The sequence below is a fragment of the Narcine bancroftii genome, chromosome 13, assembly GCF_036971445.1.
Source record: "Narcine bancroftii isolate sNarBan1 chromosome 13, sNarBan1.hap1, whole genome shotgun sequence".
NCBI lineage: Eukaryota > Metazoa > Chordata > Chondrichthyes > Torpediniformes > Narcinidae > Narcine > Narcine bancroftii.
In genome coordinates, this window is record NC_091481.1 from 43190228 (window position 1) to 43213125 (window position 22898).

General features: G+C 41.7%; 1 protein-coding gene across 1 annotated transcript in view; it reads right to left on the reverse strand.

Annotated features, from left to right (window-relative positions):
* The window catches only part of cfap54 (cilia and flagella associated protein 54), a 1315566-nt gene that overhangs the window by 141017 nt on the left and 1151651 nt on the right, over positions 1-22898 (reverse strand). Inside the window, exons 51-52 of the mRNA XM_069909968.1 lie at positions 17354-17502; positions 16330-16499 (exon numbers count right to left, since the gene is read on the reverse strand). Coding sequence (XP_069766069.1) covers positions 16330-16499; positions 17354-17502 — 319 coding nt within the window. The remainder of the gene's footprint in view (positions 1-16329; positions 16500-17353; positions 17503-22898) is intronic.

Below are 22898 nucleotides of genomic sequence, written 5' to 3' on the forward strand. Positions count from 1 at the left end.
GAAAAGGTTGCTGAGCTCTAAATGGCCAAAAGAAAAGTGGCCTCTCATGCTCCAAAGTGTATTGAAGGGAAAAGCACAAATTGCATACTCTAGCTTGAATGCACAGCAAGTGGCAAATTATGATACTGTTAACAAGCAGTATTGAAAGCTTATGAGTTGGTTCCAGAAGCGTATTGACAAAAATTTAGTTTGATAAAAACATGGAATCAACCTTATATGGATTTTTCTCTGAAGAAATCTGTGTGCTTGGTGTGCCTCAAAAGGAATAAACAATGATTTCGATAGATTAAGAGAATTAATATTAATAGATGAAATTAAAAGGTGTGTCCCAAAGGAGATTAAATTATACCTGGATGAGAGAGACGTGGGAACGTGGCAACAGGCGGCAAGATAAGCAGATGAATTTGCTCTGATTCACAAAAATATGTTTCAGAATAGTAGGTATTTTCAGAGAGCTAATGTGGAACAGATTAATAAACCTGTTTATAAGGTTAATGTGGAGCAGGATAGTAGGCCTGAAATAAAGTCTGGAGAAAATGTTAAAAGAAAAGATGAAGGAAAAGTAGGAAAGGACAGAACTTGTGCATTTGTATGTCATTTTTTTAAGAAACTTGGTCATGTGATTATGAATTGTCTAGTCTTGAAAAAGAAAAGAGAAAAAGAGGTTTTACCAGAAGCATGTATTCAAACAGTGGAATTTAAGGAGAGCAGAGGTGCCAAACCTGGTAAGAAGGTCATGGATGTTTTTAAGCCTTTCGTGTCAGAGGGATTTGTCTCAATAAAGGAGGGAGAACCACAGGTTCCAGTTAACATTTTTAGAGATACTGGGGCTGCTCACTCATTGTTGTTGGAAAGTGTTTTAACTGTGGATCAAAGGACTGACACAGGGGAGACAACTTTGATTAAAAGTGTTGGAGGTGAGGTAGAGGTGAACCTCACTTCACAAGGTTGTGGTGAATTCAGAATTAGTCAAAGGACCTGTTGTAATAGGAGTAATTCCAAAGTTCCCATGCAGGGTCTCTCATTTTTGTTGGCGAATGATTTGGCAGAGGATAAAGTTGGGTCAGTTTTAAGATTGACAAATCAGCCTAGTACAGATGTAGTTAGAGAGGATGGTGAGATATATCCTGCATGTGCGGTAACTAGGTCTGTGACTAAGGAAATGATGACACCTGAAGAAAATCCAGTTGATAGAGATTTGCCCAGTACTTCTGAAGTACTTTTGAAAGAGCAGGGTCATTGTGAGAGTAAGGATTTCTCTTTGTCAAGGAAAGAATTAATTCAGCAACAGAAAATAGATGCAGATCTTGTTAGTTTAAGGGAGAAAACAATAACTGAACAGGAGATTAAAGAAATGACTTTGTGGATATGACTTAAAAGGTGAAGTGTTGATGAGAAAATGGAGATCTCTTGATATTCCTGCTAATGAAGAGTGGGGACTGATTCATCAGGTGGTCGTTCCTAGAAATTACCAGAAGGAAATATTAGATTTAGCCCACAGTACACCTTTGGGTGGTCATCTTGGTGTAAAGAAAACCATGAATAAAAATTTGAAACAATTTTTCTGGCCTGGTTTGAGAAAGGATGTTGTAAATTGGTGCCGGACATGTCACGTTTGTCAGGTTGTGGGGGAACCTAACCAGGGTTAGGGTTCCTTTTGTTGGGGAACCTTTCACTAGGGTTATTATAGATTGATTAGGTCCCCTGCCAAAAACAGGTACACGATCATTTATCCGTAACCCTTGGGGGACAGTGTGTTCTGAATTTTGGATTTTTCTGGATTTCGGAAAGCCCACCCGAATTGTGCTGCCTATCCACCCCCACCCCCTTCCAGTCGCTGGCAGTCTCCCCCAACGGCTGTCTGCCCCAACCGCCGGTCCCTTGGCCGCCTCCCCGACCGCCGGTCCCTTAGCCACCTCCTTCGACCACCCATCCCTCAGCCGCCTCCCCCGACCACTGGTTCCCTCGGACACCTCCCCCGAACGCCCATCCCTTGGTTGCCTGGCCGCTTCCCCCGACCGTGGCCCCTCGGCCATCTCCCCAAACCGCCGGTCCCCACTTGCCAGATTTTGGAGTTTTCCGGATTTTAGGTGACCGGATAAAGGATCGTGTACCTGTACATTAACAATTATTTGTGCAGCATCGAGATTTCCAGAGGCTATACCAATGAGAAATATTAAAGCCAAAACAGTGGTAAAAGCTCTGGAAAGATTTTTCACAGTGTTTGGACTACCGAAAGAGATCCAGTGATCAAGGATCTTAATTTTAACACTGGGTTGTTTATGAGTTGGGAAGATGAAGGTATTCATTTATTGTTGTTTGCAGCAAGGGAGGCTGTGCAGGAGTCATTAGGTTTCAGCCCCTTTGAAATTGTGTTTGGACATCAAATTAGAGGACCTTTAATATTGATAAAAGAGCAGTACGTTAATGAGGATGTGCAGTTGAATTTGCTGGTGTATGTTTCTAAATTTAAGGATCGGTTACAAAAAGTGTGGACTTTGGCTCAAGAGAATTTAGAAATGGCTCAGGGTAAAATGAAGTGTTTATTTGACAGGAAAGCTCAGGTGAGAAATTTTAAGACAGGAAGTAAAGTTTTGATTTTCTTTCCAACACATGTCTATCCTTTGAAAGCTAGATTTTCTGGACCATACACAATTAAATCAAAACTGAATGATGTTAACTATGTTGTTAATGCTCCAGATAGAAGGAATAAAACTCAGGTTTGTCACATAAATATGTTGAAACCTTATTACAAGAATAAGGGTAGTGGAGAACAATCTGTATCAGAGAGTGGAGAAAGTGGTGGATCATAAGATTATGGAAACAGAATCTTGTGAAAGTAACCTTAAATAAACCATAGTTCCTGTGCACCTGTCTAACTCAACAATTTTGGAAAATTTGGAAGAAAAGTTAGGCCATCTTAAGTTACAAGAGCAGATGCAGTTGAAAGAATTACTTTTGAAATATACAAATTTGTTCCCTGATGTTCCAAAAAAGACATCAGTGATTTACCATGATGTAGATGTAGGAGAGGCAAATCCCATAAAACAGCGCCCATTTAGAATAAACATTCAAAAGAGTAAAATCATGGATCAGGAGGTGGAATATATGTTGAGGAATGACATTATTAGACCTTCAAACTCAGATTGGAGTTCTCCTTGTATTCAGGTACCAAAACCAGATGGAACTGTTAGGTTCTCTACAGATTATAGGAATTAACCTTCAGAAACTAAAACCGATGCTTATCTTATTCCGCAAATAGATAGCTATATTGATAAAATTGGCAAAGCTAAATTTCTTACTAAGTTGGATTTGTTGAAGGGTTACTGATGTGTGCCTTTAATTAAGAGAGGAAAGAATATTTCAGCTTTTGTAACTCCATTATACGAGTATAATGTGTTACCTTTTGGAATGAAAAATGCCCCTGCAACTTTCCAGAGGATGATTAATTTGGTAATCCAAGGGTTAACACATAAAGATGCTTATATTGATGATTTGGTCACAAAACTTGACACATGGGAAGAACATCTAAGAGAATTGGACAAATTGTTTGCAAGATTATCTGAAGCAAACTTAACTGTTAATTTAGCAAAGAGTCAATTTGTAAATGCCACGGTAACATACTTGGGTTATATAGTTGGCCATGGAAAAGTTGCACCTATTCAAGCCAAGGTGAATGCAATTTCTGAGTTTCCAACTTCCAATGGTAAGAAAGCAGTGAGAAGGTTCTGAGAAATGGCAGGATATGACAGGAAATTTTGCAGAAATTTTGCTGAGGTTGCTCTTCCTTTAACCAATCTTTTGAAGAAAGGGGAGAAATTTGTGTCAGACAACTTTAGAAAATTTAAAAGAGATGCCTTGTGTTAAAATCTCCTGATTTTGACAGACCATTTTCTGTTGCAGTGGATGCCAGGGAGCAGCAGGTGCAGTTTTATTGCAAAAACATAATGAAATTGACCATCCAGTTGCCTACTTTTCAAAAAAATCCAATGTTAATCAAAAGAACTATTCCACTATTGAAAAAGACCCGTTGTCTATCATATTTGCTCTGCAGAATTTTGATGTATATCTTGGAACCTCTCATGAAACAATTGTTTTATTCACTGACCACATCCTCTGGTGTGTTTGAATAAAATGAAGAATAGAAACAGAAGATTGTTCAATTGGAGCTTGATATTACAAGAATATGATCTGCAAATTAACCATATCAAAGGTGATATTGCCGATTGTTTGTCAAGATGTTAAAATTGATCGGTATAAAAATCGTTTCAAAATTTAATTACTGCATTTATTAAAGATATGGATTAATAGAAATGCTGTTATGGGCACGAAGGGGAGATTATCAATTCAAACTCTGTTATATCAAAATCAGCTTATTTCTTTTTCAATGTTTAATAGATATTTAAAAGTATGGCATTCTGATGGGATAGAAGTGATTCAGGATTGTTTTGATGAGGGACAGTGTCTTTCTTTTAACCATTTGAGGGAAAAATATGGAATACCTGTAAATTCTTTATTTGTGTATTATCAACTTTGAGCTTTGATGAGTGATAATTATGGAAAGGATATGAGTTTACCTGAATTATCAAAGTTTGAATCTTTGATTTCTTTTGTCTCAAAAAAGGGCTTTATTTCAGATATGTATAGGTTGTTACAAGAGAATATGGATGTCGAGTTTGAAGAGATCTAGAAATAAATGGGTAAGTGATTTATCTTACGATATACCCCAGGAAGACTGGGAGGTTATGTGTTGTGAAGGGATAACTAAATTGATTAATGTAAGGTAGGGTTTGGTTAATTATAATTTTCTGCATCAGTTGTATTTGACTCCTGAGAAATTGAATAAATATGGATTTAATGATTTGGATTTGTGTTTTAGATGTGAGTTAAATATTGGAACTTTTTTCATGTAGTTTGGTCTTCTGATAAGGTACAAACATTTTGGGAAAAAATTAGGGTATATTTTAAGAAATTATTTAAGATTAAATTACCATTAGAGCCAGAGATGTTTTTGTTGGGATATATGGTTTCTTTGACTGGTTTGGGATTGGACAAGTTTCAGATTGCCTTTGTTCGTTTAGCATTATCAGTAGCACGGAAATGTGTAGCGATTCCTTGGAAAAATAATGTGGAAATTAATACAACTCATTGGCATAATGAATTGAAATTTTGTATTTATATGGAAAAAATCATATATAATTTGCATGATAATTATTCTTTTTTGTTCAAATGTGGTCACCTTATTTAAAGAATATGGTTTTAGAAATATCTTAAAACATTATGTTGTTTATTCATATTTGTAATTATTTGTAATATGTTTTTTTGTGTGGTTACCCTCGTGGGGCTGGCTGGGGGGGGGGGGTCGTGGGAGGGAGAGTTGTTTGATGATTTGTTATTGTATTTTTCATGTAATGTTTTTATATTATTCTTAATATATTTAAATAAAGTTAAAAAAAATGTTAAAATTGATCGTGTATAAAAATACTTTCAAAATTGAATTACTGTTTTATAACATGTTATATATTGTGTATTGTTATCTCTTCAGTGATTTTAAGACTGTTTAGTTATAACTGAATTTTAACTCAAGAGTTAAAATTTCCTTTAAAGGGGAAGGTATGACAGGTGGTTTGGGAGGAATTGCTCTGCACACAAACATTTTAAAACACGGAATATTTGCAGGACTTTTGCAGAATGCTCTTTGCAGAGGAGCAACAAAGTAGCAACATTCAGCAACTTGCCTGGGAGATCATGTGATCTTTGCAGGCAGGACAGAACAATTTTGACCTCAGAGAGGGAGGGTGTGAAACAGAGAGGGAGGGTGTGAAACAGAGAGGGAGGGTGTGAAACAGAGAGGGAGGGTGTGAAACAGAGAGGGAAGGTGTGAAACAGAGAGGGAAGGAGTCACAGAAATCAGTTCCAGGCGGACAAGCTGGCAAACTTTGGAAGGCTGCCTGGTCAAAGGAGAAGACTGGTTGTGTGAAAGGTGACCTGAAAGAAAGAGGATCATCTGGAGAACCCTGAATTTCATCAGCAAGTTTTGTCAGCAAGACTGATTGAAAAGGAATCAGCTATGGATGTTCTGGAAAAGGAATCTCTCTCTGAAAACCAGCAAAAACCCTCCTGAGTGGTAACCATTTGAGTGTTAAACATCAAAGCCTGGTGAACTTTGTCAATGCTAACTTCTGTGCACAGTACACGAATTGCCTGCAACCAGTGAGATTGGTCTGTGATCCAAAGAACTTTTCTAATTTTAAATATACATTACACCCACCTGTGCTTAGTATTAGAGGGGGGAATTAAGTCAGTTAGGTAGGTTAAGTAAATAGGTTAAGTAATAAGTTAAAGTTTCATTCTGTTTTCTTGTTCAAATATAATTAAGAACTACTTTTGTTTAAGTCACCCTGTATTGCTGCTGGTTTTGGAGGTCCTCTGGACTCTGTAATAGTACAAACTGAGAAGTTCTTTGTCAGATTTGTCAACAACAAATTTCCTCCATTGATGTTTTTTCAAGGATGAATTTTGCAGACTTGATAATGGGGAATACAAAAGTGTTCAATGAGATACTACAACAAATATGTAACAAAGAAATTCTTTGGGTAACAACCATAAAATCTCCTTCTCAGTGAGACTTCAAAAAATGAAACTTGACAAACAGAATCTGCAACTTAAGTGCTGGAAACTTACAGGAAATTCTGTTTAATGTGAATGAAGGAAAGTTTAGGGATGATGTCAGGATGTTTTTTACGCAGTGAGTGGTGAGTGCCTGGAGCACATTGGTGGGATGACAATGTACGATGTACAAAAGACACTTAGATAGGATATAAGGAAAATAGAGAGTTATGGATGTGAGGTAGGGAAGGGTTAGTTTGTTGTGAAGTAGGTTTCCTTAGTTTGGCACAACATAAAGGGCTGAAGGGTCTGAACTGAGCTGTAATATTCTATGTTCTATACTCTTAAGTTCATGCTGTGTTATGGTACTGAACTTCATGAGGATAAGCATGCTTAGAAATGTATGTGTTGCAGACCTGGGCTTGCGGGGTTCAAAGTTCACAGCTGTCCCGGCAATTATGGCTTTCTATTCTACCAACAACTGTGTGCAGCTGGGGTGACCACACTCAGGCCCTTGGGCCAACTGCAGCCCATTGCTCATTTTTAAATGGCCCAGGGTGAATTTTAAAAATAAAATGGAATATGGCCCATTAGAACATAGCCTCAATAAATAATAGAACAGAAAATGTCACTATTATATTGCACTTCCTAGTTTCAACATCCGATGTCATTGCCATTTTGAACAACTTCTAGACTGACTGTTCCAATGTTACTCATAGATGAAAACATTTACCACAGTTTAAAAAAAATATTTACCTCAGTTGATTAAACATGGTGGAACCGAAAAGATGCAAGGGAGTGCTGAAAATTTCAGACATGGATACTTTTTAACAGAATTCAAAGGGAAGTGTGTTTGTTTGATTTGCTAGAAATCCATTACATTTAATAGCCTATCTACAGATTTACACATTGCACCATAATCATTAAGGTTGGGCCGTGAACTGTACTTGCTGAGAAATGTTGAAGACAGCCTTGTGCCTTTCTTCATCTTTTCTCCTGTGCTTATTTTGCACCCAGATTTTTAGTTTGTACGCTCTTTGAATGAAAGTTTTAAAGAGTCTCATTGTGGAGGTGCCTAACCTTCTATCCAAGCATTATCAGCAAACTCCAAAAACTGGCATTTTGTTCAGAAATGAAAATGTCCGACCGCCTCACTCCTAGCCCCCGCCATTTATTTCACCCTGGCTGTCCATCGGTCACACCCCTAGCCGTCCGTCAGTCGCCTCCCTGCCCCAGACCATCCATCGGTCGCCCCCGACCCCTGGCTATCTGTTGGTCTCCCCCCACACCCTTGGCCATCCATCGGAAGCGCCCCCTGCCTCTGGCCTTCTGACGATTGCATCCCCTCCCCCCCCACCATCTAACTCCTGACACAGCAGCAGGGTGCAGTGCTGCCAGGCCCAGAGTTCACTTGTGGCAGTGTCCATTGAAGGTTCAATGCAGGAGCAATGGCTGTTTTCATTACCCATAATCCCCTATGCAACTAGAATCACTCTGCCAGTGTTTGTATTTATTCAAATTAAATTTAAGAGCATTTGATATAGAAATGTCTATTATAATATTTGAGCACATTAATAAATGACTATAATGTCTGCAAGGAGTTTTTATGTTCTCCCCGTGTCTGCAAGGATTTTCCCTGGTTACCTCCCACTGTTTGAAATGTATGGGGGTTGTAGGTTAATTGGGTGTAAATTGGACAGAATGGGCTCATGGGCGAAATGGCCTGTTCCAGTGCTGTATGTCTAAATTTAAAATTTACTGTTGTTCTGTAGTTCAGTAGAACATGCGCGTTTCAACCAGAAGATGCACAAAATTCTAACTTGCTGCAGCCATATAACCACTTACAGCACAGAAAAGGCCAGTTCGGCCCTACTAGTCCATGCCGTAACAAATCCCCACCCTCCTAGTCCCACTGACCAGCACCCGGTCCATACCCCTCCAGTCCTCTCCTATCCATGTAACTATCTAGTCTTTCCTTAAATGTAACCAATGATCCAGCCTCGACCACGTCTGACGGAAGCTCATTCCACATTCCCACCACCCTTTGAGTAAAGAAATTTCCCCTCGTTCCCCTTATAATTTTCCCCCTTCAATCTTAAACCATGCCCTCTAGTTTGAATCTCCCCCACTCTTAATTGAAAAAGCCTATCCACATTTACTCTGTCTGTCCCTTTTAAAATCTTAAACACCTCTATCAAGTCCCCTCTCAATCTTCTCTGCTCCAGAGGAAAAAGCCCCAGTCTGCACAACCTTTCCCTGTAACTCAAACCTTGAAATCCTGTCAACATTCTCGTGAACCTTCTCTGCACTCTCTCTATTTTGTTTATATCTTTCCTATAATTTGGTGACCAAAACTGTACACAGTACTCCAAATTTGGCCTCACCAATGCCTTGTACAATTTCATCATAACCTCCCTACTCTTGAATTCAATACTCCGATTTATGAAGGCCAACATTCCAAATGCCTTCTTCACCACACCATCTACCTGAGTATCAGCCTTGAGGGTACTATTTACCATCACTCCTTAATCCCTTTGTTGCTCTGCACATCTCAATAGCCTACCATTTAATGTATTCGGTGATGTGCTGAATCTTGGAAAGGAGTGGCGTTGGTGTAATTTCTTCACGGATGGTTTCATGTGCTTGCTCCAGAAAGGATCACTATATTTGAACCTCTTGTCACAGGACTTCAGCAGCTGAAGACTAATGGCAGGGGATGGAAGGTCTGTGCATTATTTCTAAACATCAACGCCCTGCCCAAACATGGAGCCCACTGCAGTGCATCTGAATAGGGAACTAAAAATGACCTGAGTACATTTGATTTTTCTGTTGTCAGCCAAAATGTTCATGCAATGCCACTTGTCTCTCCTTCTCCATCCTCTCCAGGTGGAGGGCCTTGGTAAAGGCTCAATCTTTTTGTTGGTGAGTTTTCTAATGGCAGGAAGTACCCAATAATATGGCTCTTCTAGAAAGTGCAGACAGAGGTTATCCTTCCCTCTCTGTTGTCCCAAACAGGAAAGCATTTCGATTGAAATACACATGCTGAAAACTTGCTGTGAAGTGGTGGTTAATCTTCAATATCTCAAGGGGGTCATGTGATGTCAGAGAGGGAGTATAGGAGTGGAAAATCCAAGCTCCAAGGAAAACCAAGTGAATTTGTTTTTAAAACGGCTGAAAAGACCCTAATATTAAAAGAAAGTTCAAAAAGAATTAAATAATCGTCCAAGTGATGTGGAAGAAGGAGAAGATAAATGGTAAAGAAGTTATTGCCTAAATACCACGATGATCCTGTGTAACGGTCCCCATGGTGGAGTAAAGGGCAGAGCCGACCCAAAGCATTCGGAGGGGCGGGGGGGAGGATGAAGGAGTCACGACTCGCTCCGCAGGCAGAGAGGCCGCTGAAATCATTCCCCCTGAGGTCTCGAGGAAGTAGAGCTAAGCGGATGGGCAGGTCTGGAGGAAAGATGCTACTAGGTGAGCCCCACATGCGCATGGGGAAGAGGGCTGAGGGCACCACTGGCAAGGGATCAACAGAGGGGTGAACGAAGGCACAAGCATTCAAGGCTCAGCGCCAAAAGATCAGCGAGAAAGAAAATGTGCAAATAGGTCCCGGGAGCAGCGGCGATGCTCCAGCGACAGCGGGGATGACTCCAACCTAGCAGTGATGGCGTTAGGAAGTAACAGCATGGGAAGCAGCATGGATGAAATGTATAACCCGACCACAGACTGACAGGAGGAGCAAAACAGAACAGAGAGGAAAAGAAGGATTGGAGTCTTTTATGAAAGACATGAAAGTGATGGTGAAGATGGTAATGGAGGCTTCAGAAAACAGAATATAAAAAGGTTTAAGAGATTTGCCAATGGAGCTGGGAGAAATTAGGAAAGCTATGGTAGAATTATCAGGAAGGGTGACTACTGTAGAGGAAAGGGTGGATACAACATGGAGGGATTGGAAAATTATGGGAAACCTGGGCAAGGGAGAAATAAAAAATATGGGTCAGACTAGATACTCTTGAGAACCTTAGCAAAAGAAATACCATAAAAATTGTAGGGGTGAAAGAGGAGATAGAAGGGAGGGAATAGATCCCAGAAATATTGGGGAGGGAGAGAACAGGGGGGCCTTCCAAATAGATGAGGCTCGTTGCTCTCCCCTTCCAAAGCCAGGTCTGAGATAGAATCAGATCAGATTGGTCACGTTCCAAGACAGGGAAAAAAATTCTTATGGGCAGGGGCTCTGGGAGCAAGGGAAAGGGATGACCCTGTGGAATATGAGAGGGGAAAAGTCCTCTTCTATCTGGACATCACTTCAATGCTCTTTAAAAAACATAAATAATTTGATTTGGTCAGGAAAATGTTGAGAAGGGAATTGGATGAACTTTACTATATTCAGCAACCCTGAAAATATTCCTGGCAATGGAGGGATGAAATTTTTTACTGAGGCCGGAGAGGCAATGAAATATGTTAATACTTTGTCTCCCGCCCAATAAAAACCCCAAGGAAGATGGGGAGAGAAGATTCTAGGCTAAAGGCTGTGAATACAGTTGGCTGTATATAATGTTAATACAATTGAAGCAAATATTATACTTGGTTTACCAAAAGTAAATGACATTAAAAAAAAGGAAAAAAGTTAATTGTGAGCTCCAGAGCAACTAAGTTAGTGAGCATCAAAGATGGATGCAATGGGTACGTCCCGGGATGAGGAGGGCAGTGGCGGCAAGTGGTTTAGAGTTGGTGTCATGGAGAAAGGGAGGGTTGGATTTGGAGGGTGGGGAAAGGTGTAAGGGCTATATACTATCAGGATTTATTTTATTCATGGCCGGCAGGATCAAAAGGAAGCGCACTATGGACTGGGCGAAAAGGAATTATTTTGTGAGAGAGGTGAAGGGAAGTAATCAAAGGAAAAAGAGCTGGGACAATGGATGAAACAATATTTGAGCTTCAAAGTTAATGGCTTAAATGGGATGGTGAAGAGGAAGAGAATCTTGGCACACATTAAAATCATGAAGTTGGATGTGGCCTTTTTACAAGAGACCCACCTTACGAATAGTGAATATCAAAGATTAAAAGAATCTGGGTGGGACAAGTGATAGCACCAGCCTTTAGCTCCAAGGCTAGGGGAGTAGCTATTTTAATAGCGAAAATGTCCCAGTAAAGGTTGAAAGCATGATTATAGCAGGTAGATTTGTAATGGTACACTGTCAAATATATTATGAACCCTGGACACTCATGAATATATAGGCCCCTAATTTTGATGGAAAAAATTATACAAAATGACTTTTTGCAATTGGCAGAAGAATGGGAAAATGTCTTAATTGGAGGGGACTTCAATTTTTGCCTGGATCCGGTAATGGACAAATCGGCCAAGAAAATGACAAGAGCCAGGACAGCAAAAGCAACCCTGGCCTTTATGAAAGAGTTAAATCTGGTGGATGCATGGAGACCAAGGCACCTGATGGAGAGGGATTACTCCTTCTACTCAAAACCGCATGACTCTTACACAAAAATTGACTTGTTTCTTGCCTTGGCCCAGCCAGAGGGTAGAATTGTCGAAACTGAATATATGGCAAGGCTATTTATCAGATCATTCACCTTTGTCCTTAACTATTGTCAAGTCAGACAAGTCATACAGGTGGTGCCTTAACCCACTGCTATTGAAAAAAACAGAGTTTTGCAGTTATGTTAGAGCTCAAATAGAAATGTTTTGCAAAAGAAATTGTACCTCGATAGCCAATAAATTTCTGCTATGAGATTCATTAAAAGCTTATCTGAAAGGACAAATAATTGGACATTCTAAAAGTATTAAAAGAGAGGACATGAGGGAGGTCAATGAATTGGAACAAGAGATAACTCCATTGGAAAAGGACGACCAAAGATCAAGCCCTGTGGGAATGTACAGAACATTAATAAATTAAAAAGCTCAAGTACAACATTTTGCAAACATACAAAATGGATAAAGCAATGTTAAGATCCAAGCAAAGGTACAATGAGCTGGGGGAAAGGGCCCACAAGGCATTGCCCTGGCAGCTGAGGGTAGAGGAAATGGCAAGGACAATCAACGCAATTCAAACAGGTCCAGAAAGGATTTCTTATCAATTGAAAGAAATAAATGAAGTATTTAGTCAGTTTAATATGCAATTATATAAATCTGAATCGAAGGGGGATTTGGACAAAATGGAGAAATTCTTATCCAACCTGGAATTATCAAACTTAGAATCTGAGGAGCGGGAAAGATTAGATACTCCCTTTTCAGAGGAAGAAATAGTAAAAACATTGAGCTCGCTGAAGTCTCTGGGGCAGGATGAGTTCCCTCCTGAGTTTTATTTAGAATTCAAGGACCTGTTAAAGCCACTATTTATGGATGTGGTGGAACAGGCAGCTGAGTCCCATACCCTCCCAGAGTCTTTTTCAATGGCATTAATTATGGTAATTCCTAAAAAGGATAAGGACCCAATAAAGTCATCCTCTTAAAGGCCAATATCACTTTTGAATATTGATTATAAAATAATAGCTAAAGCTTTGGCAAATAGATCACCCAAAATTAGTAAATCCAGATCAAGTGGGGTTTGTGCAGAAAAGACAATCAGAAGACATATAAGTAGGCTATTTAATATAATACACCTGGCACAGTCAAGGGTGGGTTCAAGGTCAGCCATGTTGCTTGACACTGAGAAAGCCTTTGAAAGACTGGAGTGGGATTTTTTTGGTGAAAGTGCTGGAGAAATTTGGATTCAGACATTCATTCATAAATTGGGTTAAAGCAATTTAGCACAAACCCAAGGCCAAAGTTGTCACTATGGACAGACATCTCCAGCTTTCCCACTGACCAGATCAAGTAGACAGTATTGTCCACTATCCCATGCTCGATTCATATTGGTTGTTGAACCGTTAGTAAAAGCCATTCACTAGAATCCAGGCATCAAAGGGTTTAGAGTGGGACAGGACATTAACAAAATTAATTTGTTTGCAGATGATGTTTTGATATATTTGACAGAGCTGTCAGGGTCATTGGCCAGGTTGCAAACTATACTGCAGTATTATGGCAACATCTTGCGATATAAAATTAATTACGATAGAGTGAAATAATGTTCCTAACAAAAGGGGAGAGTGAGAAATACCAATGGGAGAGTAAGTTTAAATGGCAACAAAAGGGGTTGAAATATTTGGGATAAGAACTTACAAAATCTTTATAAATTAAATTTTCTCCCCCTACTTGGAAACATTACTCTTTCAATCTTTGCCCATACACTACCCCAGAGGTTTTTTGAAACACTTGGCGGATATGTCAGACAATTCCTGTGGAATAAAGTAGCTCGAGTCTCCAAGGACAAATTGACCTGGGACTATAGCTTGGGAGGGATGAGGCTCCTAAACATTAAAAAATATTATTGGGCAGCCCAGGCGAGATTTATCACCTCATTCTGTGAGGGGGACGATTTACCTTCCTGGGCACAAATTGGTCTACAAACAGTAGGGGAGACCTTATTTACAAATTGGATACCAAATTAATAATGCAAAATCCAGACAATCCAAAACTAAAGCATATAATCCAAACGTGGTAAAAAATAAACTCGGTTACTGGGTTAAAAGTAGGGTTGACTCTTAAAACACCCCTAACCCAGAACAAATTAGTCCCTATGACTTTGAGTAACAAGATCCCGAACACTTGGTGCCAGAAAGGGATCAGGTGTATCGAGGACTGTTATGAGAAGGGGAAGATTATGTCATTTGAGTAATTAAAAAAACAGATTTGACTTATCAAACAAGAGCTTCTTTTCCTATCTTCAATTAAGATCCTTTTTGAGGACAAATTAAGTCCTTCTATGACCCTGCCTCTGTGCAGTGACATGGAGGCTCTAATTTGAAGGGGGATCACATGTAATTTCATTTCAGCTATGTTTCTCCTGTTCCAAAACGAGAGCCTGAAACCAGGTCTCCATAAAGCGAGGAAAAGATGGGAGTCAGATCTAGAAACTGCAATCCCTGAACTTCTGCTGGGACAAAATGAAGGCGATTACTAATGCCTGGTTGTAGAGCTCGTCGAAAGAGAACCAAAGACTTGTTGATCCAAACCAAGGCTTTTATTAACAAAATACAGGAGCTCTTCACAGGTGGCCAACCAGTCCGGAATGATCCGACCTGGCTAGGGATACAACCCTTTAAGGCCCAGACAGTAGGCGTGGCTAAGCTCTCAGCCAATCGCTGCAAGCACAGTCATTACACTCTAGATTCTGTAACTATATACATTGGTGATAGGTCTGTACTATCACACTGGTTCAAGCTATACCTTACGCTGCAAAAATTGCATGAGGTTAAACCAGAAATCTTTGAATTGTGTTTTAGATGCTGCATAGTGACAGGAACTTTTGTGCATTCAACATGATTCTGCACCAAGATGAGACCTTTCTGGGTAGAATTAAGAGATATTTTGAAAAAATTACAGGGGTGGAGTATCTGCAGGATCCAGCTTTGTTCCTGCTGAGGAATATTATGGACGCGAGTCCAAGATTGTCTAAACACTAAATTCAATTTGTAAAGGTTGCCTTGGCAGTGACCAGGAAATACGTAATGGTCACCTGGAAATCTTTCAGCTAAGCACAGCAAGAATGAACATGGAGATGCAGAGCTGTGTTCCCCTGGAGAAAATTACTTACAACTTAAGAGGGAGATACGATATATTGAGGCCATACTTGCGGCACGTCGAATACAGGTGCGATTAGCCTTCTCAGGGCCTTTCTCAATAGGAAAAACAGGATCACACCAGCCCCAAAATACTGAGAACAAGGAAACAATTTGGAAGTCCTGCCGGCTCTACCCCTCTCTTTTATCTCATGCATTTGTACTGTTATTTTTAATAATTGATTTTTATGCTTTTACCTGGGTTGAAATGGGAGGGAGGGTGAGGGATGATGGGAGGGGGAGGTGAGGAGGTGGCGGGGGTGAAGTAAAAAGTGAGGACTCGGCAAGCAATTACCTGTAAAAGGGGAGAATTATTCCCCTATAACACCTGGCTAATACGTCTATAAAACTGTAAATAAAATTTCCAAAAAAACTTCACTATCTCACTACTGTACTTGTTTCCCAAACTCATCAAACTAACCATGTTGCCCAAAGCAGAGAGTTGTGAGTGTGTGGAATGATCTGCCAGCTGAAGTGGTGAATGATGCCTGGAGTTTGTCATTTAAGAAAAATTTGGATAATTACATGGATGGGAGGGGTATGAAGGGATATGGTCCAGGCGCAGGTCATGGACAGAAGGCAAGATAATAGTTCGGTAGAGACTAGATGAGCCGAAGGACTTGTTTCTGTGCTGTCGTAGTCTATGGTTTCATCACCCAGTTTCAAGGAAGTCAACTCTACATTTTGAAATGATCAAAAGTCTAGCATGCAAGTCACAAGCTGTAAGCTCAGTTATTGTACCCAGAACCTGGAGATGTTTCCTATCCATAGATTTTGAGGCCAATATTCTGGAAATGCTCAACTGTTCATTTTTCTTGCTTCATAAAATGACCTTAGCAATCTGTAACAAGGAATGTGAAACAATATATTGCATATATTTAAGGATAAAAACACAGAGGTCCTTATGATTAGATTCCAGGGTGTTTTAGAGATGACTGGGAAATGAAGAGTTTTCTTATCAGTAATAAGGGAAGATTCAAGTAAATTGGAAAACACTTTTCATTATCCTGATTACAAAAGCATAACAACGACAGTTAGATTTACCTGAATGCAAACTGGAACCTTTGGAAAGCTATTGCTGCAGACTGAAGTTTAGCATCAATGACCATTTCCAAAGCAGCAGGAGGAAGGTTGGCAAATGCACAGTCGTGTGTTGCTTTCAGAGTGTCCATGAAAACGTTCAACTTATTTTGCGCTTCTTTCAAGACAACATCCTGCAGTATAACATAATTAGTCATTAAAATTGTACACCTATTTCATTTGTTTAGGAAAATTTAACATCTCAATTATCACTGTGTAACAAGGACAGAACCGAGACGCAGGTTTAGTAAATCCCTGGGATCTATTATGAAAACTAATGGGACTAAAGGCAAACAAGTTCCCAGTCCCAATGTCCCGCACCTTGGACTTCAAGGGAAGCAACTGCAAAGACAGTGAAGACATTGGTTGACATTTTTCAATACACATGGGGTTCTGGGACTGGAAAGTGCAACTGTGATTCAATTGTTTAAGAAGAGAAGAAAGTAAAGACAGGTAACTATTGTCCTGTCATCTTAATTGGGGTGGCATGACTAGTGTAGCGGATACTGCAACCTTGTAACCTTGCCAACAATCAAGCATGGTTTGAATCTCATGCTGTGTATAAGGAGTTTGTACATTCTTCCCGTGTTTGTGTGGGTTTTCCCCAGAGGCTCTGCTTTATTCCCACCATTCAAAAATGTACCGGGTGTTGCCAGTCAATTGTGTGAGCAGCTTAATGCTGAGGGAAAATGGACACAAGGACAGCTTCTTCCCCTCCACCATCAGATTTGTGATGAATCAATGAACTTTTCATCCACTATTATTATTATTTTAATTTTATAGTGAGATGGTTATAATCTGAATGTTTGCAGTATGATGCTGTCGCAAAACACCAAATTTCAGACTTGTTCATGACACTAAATCCTGATCCTGATTCTGAAAATATTTTTTCATGAAAATGACAGAATCTGGCTGCACCGCATCTCACGTGTCCTGACATTCTATCAGATGTCAACATTCATTACAGAGAGGGAGTCTGCATAATTACCTTCATCTGGGGTAAGGCAAGGTGGTGGAAGAGTGAATGAAAATCTTGCTCATTTGGGTTTGGAGGATATTTTTTTGTGGCACCATGTATCCTACTTAAATGAGTAATAACTGTCACATCTTCAGTATCCAGGTCGATGACCCTTCCACCTGCAATATGGAGCAGAGTACATTTACCATAAACACTCTGTAAAAATAATTTGAGCTGTAAACAGCAACAAAACATTTTGCATTCCTATAAGGAACAAACATGAAGATTTTACCAAGATGGGTAGCATATGTCACAGCCACAGGCACCTAGCATAGTAAAATAGCATTGAATTCTTCAACTAACTGGAACATGACATCAGTGTTCAAGGACTGTACTGAACGTGAGCTGTGCTGAACGCGGGCTGTATTAAGTGTGAGCTGAAATGAATGCAAGCTGTACTGAACACGGGTTGTACTGAAAGCAGGATGTACTGGATGTGGACTGCACTGAACATGTGGTGTACTGAACACAGGTTGAACCAAACACAGGCTGAATCAAGGGCAAGCAGAGGGAAGGTAAGGGAAATGTGAAGTGTTGCAGAATAGAGCAAGCCCTTTGACAAGATGCCACCCGAAGACTCGCCCAAATGAATAATGCCCATGGGGCCCACGCCATGTTGGCAACTGGATCCAAAATGCATTCCTGATTGGAGGCAGAGGGTGATAGCAGAGATAAAGAGATTGGCCAAGGTGCTGCCTGGCTTGCATGTTTCAGTTTAAGGAGACACTGGAGAGGCTGGGTTTGTTTTCCTTGGAGTGAAGAAGTAAGAGGGGGACTAAATAGAGGTGTACTAAACTATAAGGGCCAAGATATGTTAACTGTGACCATTCACTTCCTCCTGTCTATACTATCCCTTACAGTGATACCCCATTTTACTAAAATGGGAGCGCGTAATATAAACAGGTTTAAGTTAGGAGCAAGAGGGTCAGAGGGAATCGGAGGAAATATCTTTTCACTCAGAGGTGGCTGTAATCCAGAGCGCACTGCCTGGCAGGGTAGCGGTGTCAGGTAATATCAATGACACCTGGACTATCTCTGACACTTATCCTCCTTTTCTGGATGCCTCTGTCTTCATCTCAGGCCAAAGACTTTCCATTATTCTTCTATGCCCATTTTAAGAAGGAGAAACCAACAGTGCCTACAAGATCCCTGCAAAGGTTGAGGACCCTGTGATATGTGATTCTGAGGGTGACGTCAGAACATCATTCAAGAGGATGAAACCTCGCAAGGTGTAACTGGCAGGTCACTGAAAATCTGGGCCTACCAGCTAGCCACCTGGTGCTCAAAAAGAGTATAGGGTGAGCTGCCAAAACGACTATCACTCAGTAGCACTAACCTCTACTGTGATGAAATGCTTTGAGATGCTGGTCATGGCCAGAATTAAGCAAAGATCTAGACCCTCTGCAACTTGCCCTATTGTCACAATCACTCCACGGCAGATGCAATATCTCTGGCTCTCCATTCAGCTCTGGATCGCCTCAAAAACAGCAATTCATACATATGGCTGCTTTTCATCGACTGCAGCTCGTCCAGTGCTGGTCAACAAGCTTCAAACCCTGGGCCTCTGCACCCTCCTCTGATCCTTGACTTCCTCATTAGAAGACCACAGTCAGTACAAATTCCTCCACACCCCAAGGATATGTGCTTAACCCCAGCTCTACTCATTATACACCCATGACAGTGTGGCCAGGCACAATTCCAATGCCATGGTGGTCAGCAGAATCGGAAGCGCGATGAGGAAACGTACAGGAGGGAGATAGATCAGCTCATTGAATGGTGTCACACCAACAATTAGCAAAACCAAGGAGATACTTCTTGAATTCAGAAAGAAGTCAAGGGAACATGATCAGTCCCCATCAAGGGCTCAGTAGTGGAGAAAGTTCCTGGGATCTCCTAGGATCTGTCCTGGAGCCTCCATCTTAATGCAATCAGGAAGAACACCTTTGTGAGGTGCTTGAAGAGATTTGGTAGGTCATCGAAGACTCTCAAAAACTTCTAGAGGTGAACCATAGAGAGCATTCTGGCTGGTTGCAACACTGTCTGGTATGGAGATGTCAACACCAAGGACAAGAAAAAACTCCAGAGCGTTGTTAACTCGGCCTGCAACATCACAGGCACCAAACTTCACTTCACTGAAGACATCTACAAGACGCTGTGTCTAACGAAAGCAGCCCTTAACCTCAAACACCACCCAGGTCAACAGGAGCCTAAAGACGAGCACTCAGAGGCACAAGGACAGCTTCTTCCCCGCTGCCATCAGATTCCTGAATGATCAGTGAACCACAGATCTCAATCTTCAGGTGGCACAGCTATTGTAGTGGTTATCAGAACATCTTTACAGTGCCAGCCATCGGGATTGGGGTTCGAATCCAGTGCTGTATGTAAGGAACTTGTGAATTCTCCCTGTGTCTGCGTGGGTTTTTCCCAGGGGCTATAGTTTCCTTCCACCATTCAAAATGTACTGCGGGTGTGGGTGAATTGGGTGGAAATTGGGCAGCACAGACTCGTGGGCCAAAATGGCCTGTTACCATGCTGTATGCCTGACTGACTTTTTGTGCTTTATTTTTATTTATTTTTGGGAGTCTCTATCTCAGATGATCTTTCCTGGACCCAACTCACTAATGATATTGTGAAGAAAGCACTTCAGTGCCTCTACTTCCCTCAGGAGGTTTGGAATGACAGTGGAAACCCTGGAAAATTTCTACAAATATGCGATGGAAAGTGTGTTGTCCGGCTGCAGTTACAGCCTGCTATTGTGACACCAATACCCCTGAAGGTAAATCCCTGCAAAAGGTAGTGGACACAGCCCAGGACATCACAGGCAAACCCTCCCCACCATCAAGAACATCTACAGGAGTCACTGGTGTTAGAGAAACAGCAGCAATCATCAAGGATCCACACCACCCAGCACACACTCTGTTCTTGCTGCTGCCATCAGGAAAGAGGTATCGGTGCCACAAGACTCTCACCACCAGGTTCAGGAACAGCTGCTACCCCTCCACCATCAGACTCTTCAACGACAAACTCAGTGAGGGTCTCATTAAAGGACTCTGACTTTTGCACTATATTGTTTATTTTTCCTCACTGTATTGCACAGTTGTTTATATTTCTTTAGTTATTTTCTTTCTTTGGCTTGGCTTCGCGGACGAAGATTTATGGAGGGGGTAAAAAGTCCACGTCAGCTGCAGGCTCGTTTGTGGCTGACAAGTCCGATGCGGGACAGACAGACACGATTGCAGCGGTTGCAAGGGAAAATTGGTTGGTTGGGGTTGGGTGTTGGGTTTTTCCTCCTTTGCCTTTTGTCAGTGAGGTGGGCTCTGCGGTCTTCTTCAAAGGAGGCTGCTGCCCGCCAAACTGTGAGGCGCCAAGATGCACGGTTTGAGGCGTTATCAGCCCACTGGCGGTGGTCAATGTGGCAGGCACCAAGAGATTTCTTTAGGCAGTCCTTGTACCTTTTCTTTGGTGCACCTCTGTCACGGTGGCCAGTGGAGAGCTCGCCATATAATACGATCTTGGGAAGGCGATGGTCCTCCATTCTGGAGACGTGACCCATCCAGCGCAGCTGGATCTTCAGCAGCGTGGACTCGATGCTGTCGACCTCTGCCATCTCGAGTACTTCGACGTTAGGGGTGTAAGCGCTCCAATGGATGTTGAGGATGGAGCGGAGACAACGCTGGTGGAAGTGTTCTAGGAGCCGTAGGTGGTGCCGGTAGAGGACCCATGATTCGGAGCCGAACAGGAGTGTGGGTATGACAACGGCTCTGTATACGCTTATCTTTGTGAGGTTTTTCAGTTGGTTGTTTTTCCAGACTCTTTTGTGTAGTCTTCCAAAGGCGCTATTTGCCTTGGCGAGTCTGTTGTCTATCTCATTGTCGATCCTTGCATCTGATGAAATGGTGCAGCCGAGATAGGTAAACTGGTTGACCGTTTTGAGTTTTGTGTGCCCGATGGAGATGTGGGGGGGCTGGTAGTCATGGTGGGGAGCTGGCTGATGGAGGACCTCAGTTTTCTTCAGGCTGACTTCCAGGCCAAACATTTTGGCAGTTTCCGCAAAGCAGGACGTCAAGCGCTGAAGAGCTGGCTCTGAATGGGCAACTAAAGCGGCATCATCTGCAAAGAGTAGTTCTCGGACAAGTTTCTCTTGTGTCTTGGTGTGAGCTTGCAGCCGCCTCAGATTGAAGAGACTGCCATCCGTGCGGTACCGGATGTAAACAGCGTCTTCATTGTTGGGGTCTTTCATGGCTTGGTTCAGCATCATGCTGAAGAAGATTGAAAAGAGGGTTGGTGCCAGAACACAGCCTTGCTTCACGCCATTGTTAATGGAGAAGGGTTCAGAGAGCTCATTGCTGTATCTGACCCGACCTTGTTGGTTTTCGTGCAGTTGGATAATCATGTTGAGGAACTTTGGGGGACATCCGATGCGCTCTAGTATTTGCCAAAGCCCTTTCCTGCTCACGGTGTCGAAGGCTTTGGTGAGGTCAACAAAGGTGATGTAGAGTCCTTTGTTTTGTTCTCTGCACTTTTCTTGGAGCTGTCTGAGGGCAAAGACCATGTCAGTGGTTCCTCTGTTTGCGCGAAAGCCGCACTGTGATTCTGGGAGAATATTCTCGGCGACACTAGGTATTATTCTATTTAGTAGAATCCTAGCGAAGATTTTGCCTGCAATGGAGAGCAACGTGATTCCCCTGTAGTTTGAGCAGTCTGATTTCTCGCCTTTGTTTTTGTACAGGGTGATGATGGGGGCATCACGAAGATCCTGAGGCAGTTTACCTTGGTCCCAACAAAGCTTGAAAAACTCATGCAGTTTGGCATGCAGAGTTTTGCCGCCAGCCTTCCAGACTTCTGGGGGGATTCCATCCATACCTGCTGCTTTGCCACTTTTTAGTTGTTCGATTGCCTTATATGTCTCATCCAGGGTGGGAACCTCATCCAGCTCTAGCCTTAAGGGCTGTTGAGGGAGCTGGAGCAGGGCGGAATCTTGGACTGAGCGGTTGGCACTGAAAAGGGATTGGAAGTGTTCTGGCGAGCTGCCCACCAGGCTCACCTTACAAAGCCGTCCTGTCCAGAGAAGAAACAAGCCTTCCGTCGCGCATGCAGCCATCTTCAGCGCAAACTCCGGGAGATCCAAAATGAGTGGTGGACTAGCCTCGCCAAACGAACACAGCTCAGCGCGGACATTGGCGACTAAAGGCTGTGTACGGCCCCTCACCCCAAGTCCAAAGCCCGCTGCGCAGCTCAGACGGCAAAGTCCTCCTCAGCGACAAGATCTCCATCCTCAACCGATGGTCAGAACACTTTAGTTATTTACATGTATAAATTATATACAGTTTTTTTTGTACTACCAATAAGTGATAATTATGCCTGGCCCACAGGAAAAAGAATCTCAGGGTCTGAAATCGGAATCTAAAATTATAAAGAAAGAAAACAGATAACATAAACAGTTATAGTTTTTTTCCCCCAGAGTAGGGGAATTTAAAACTAGAGGCCATAGGTTTAAGGTGAGAGAGGGAAGAGT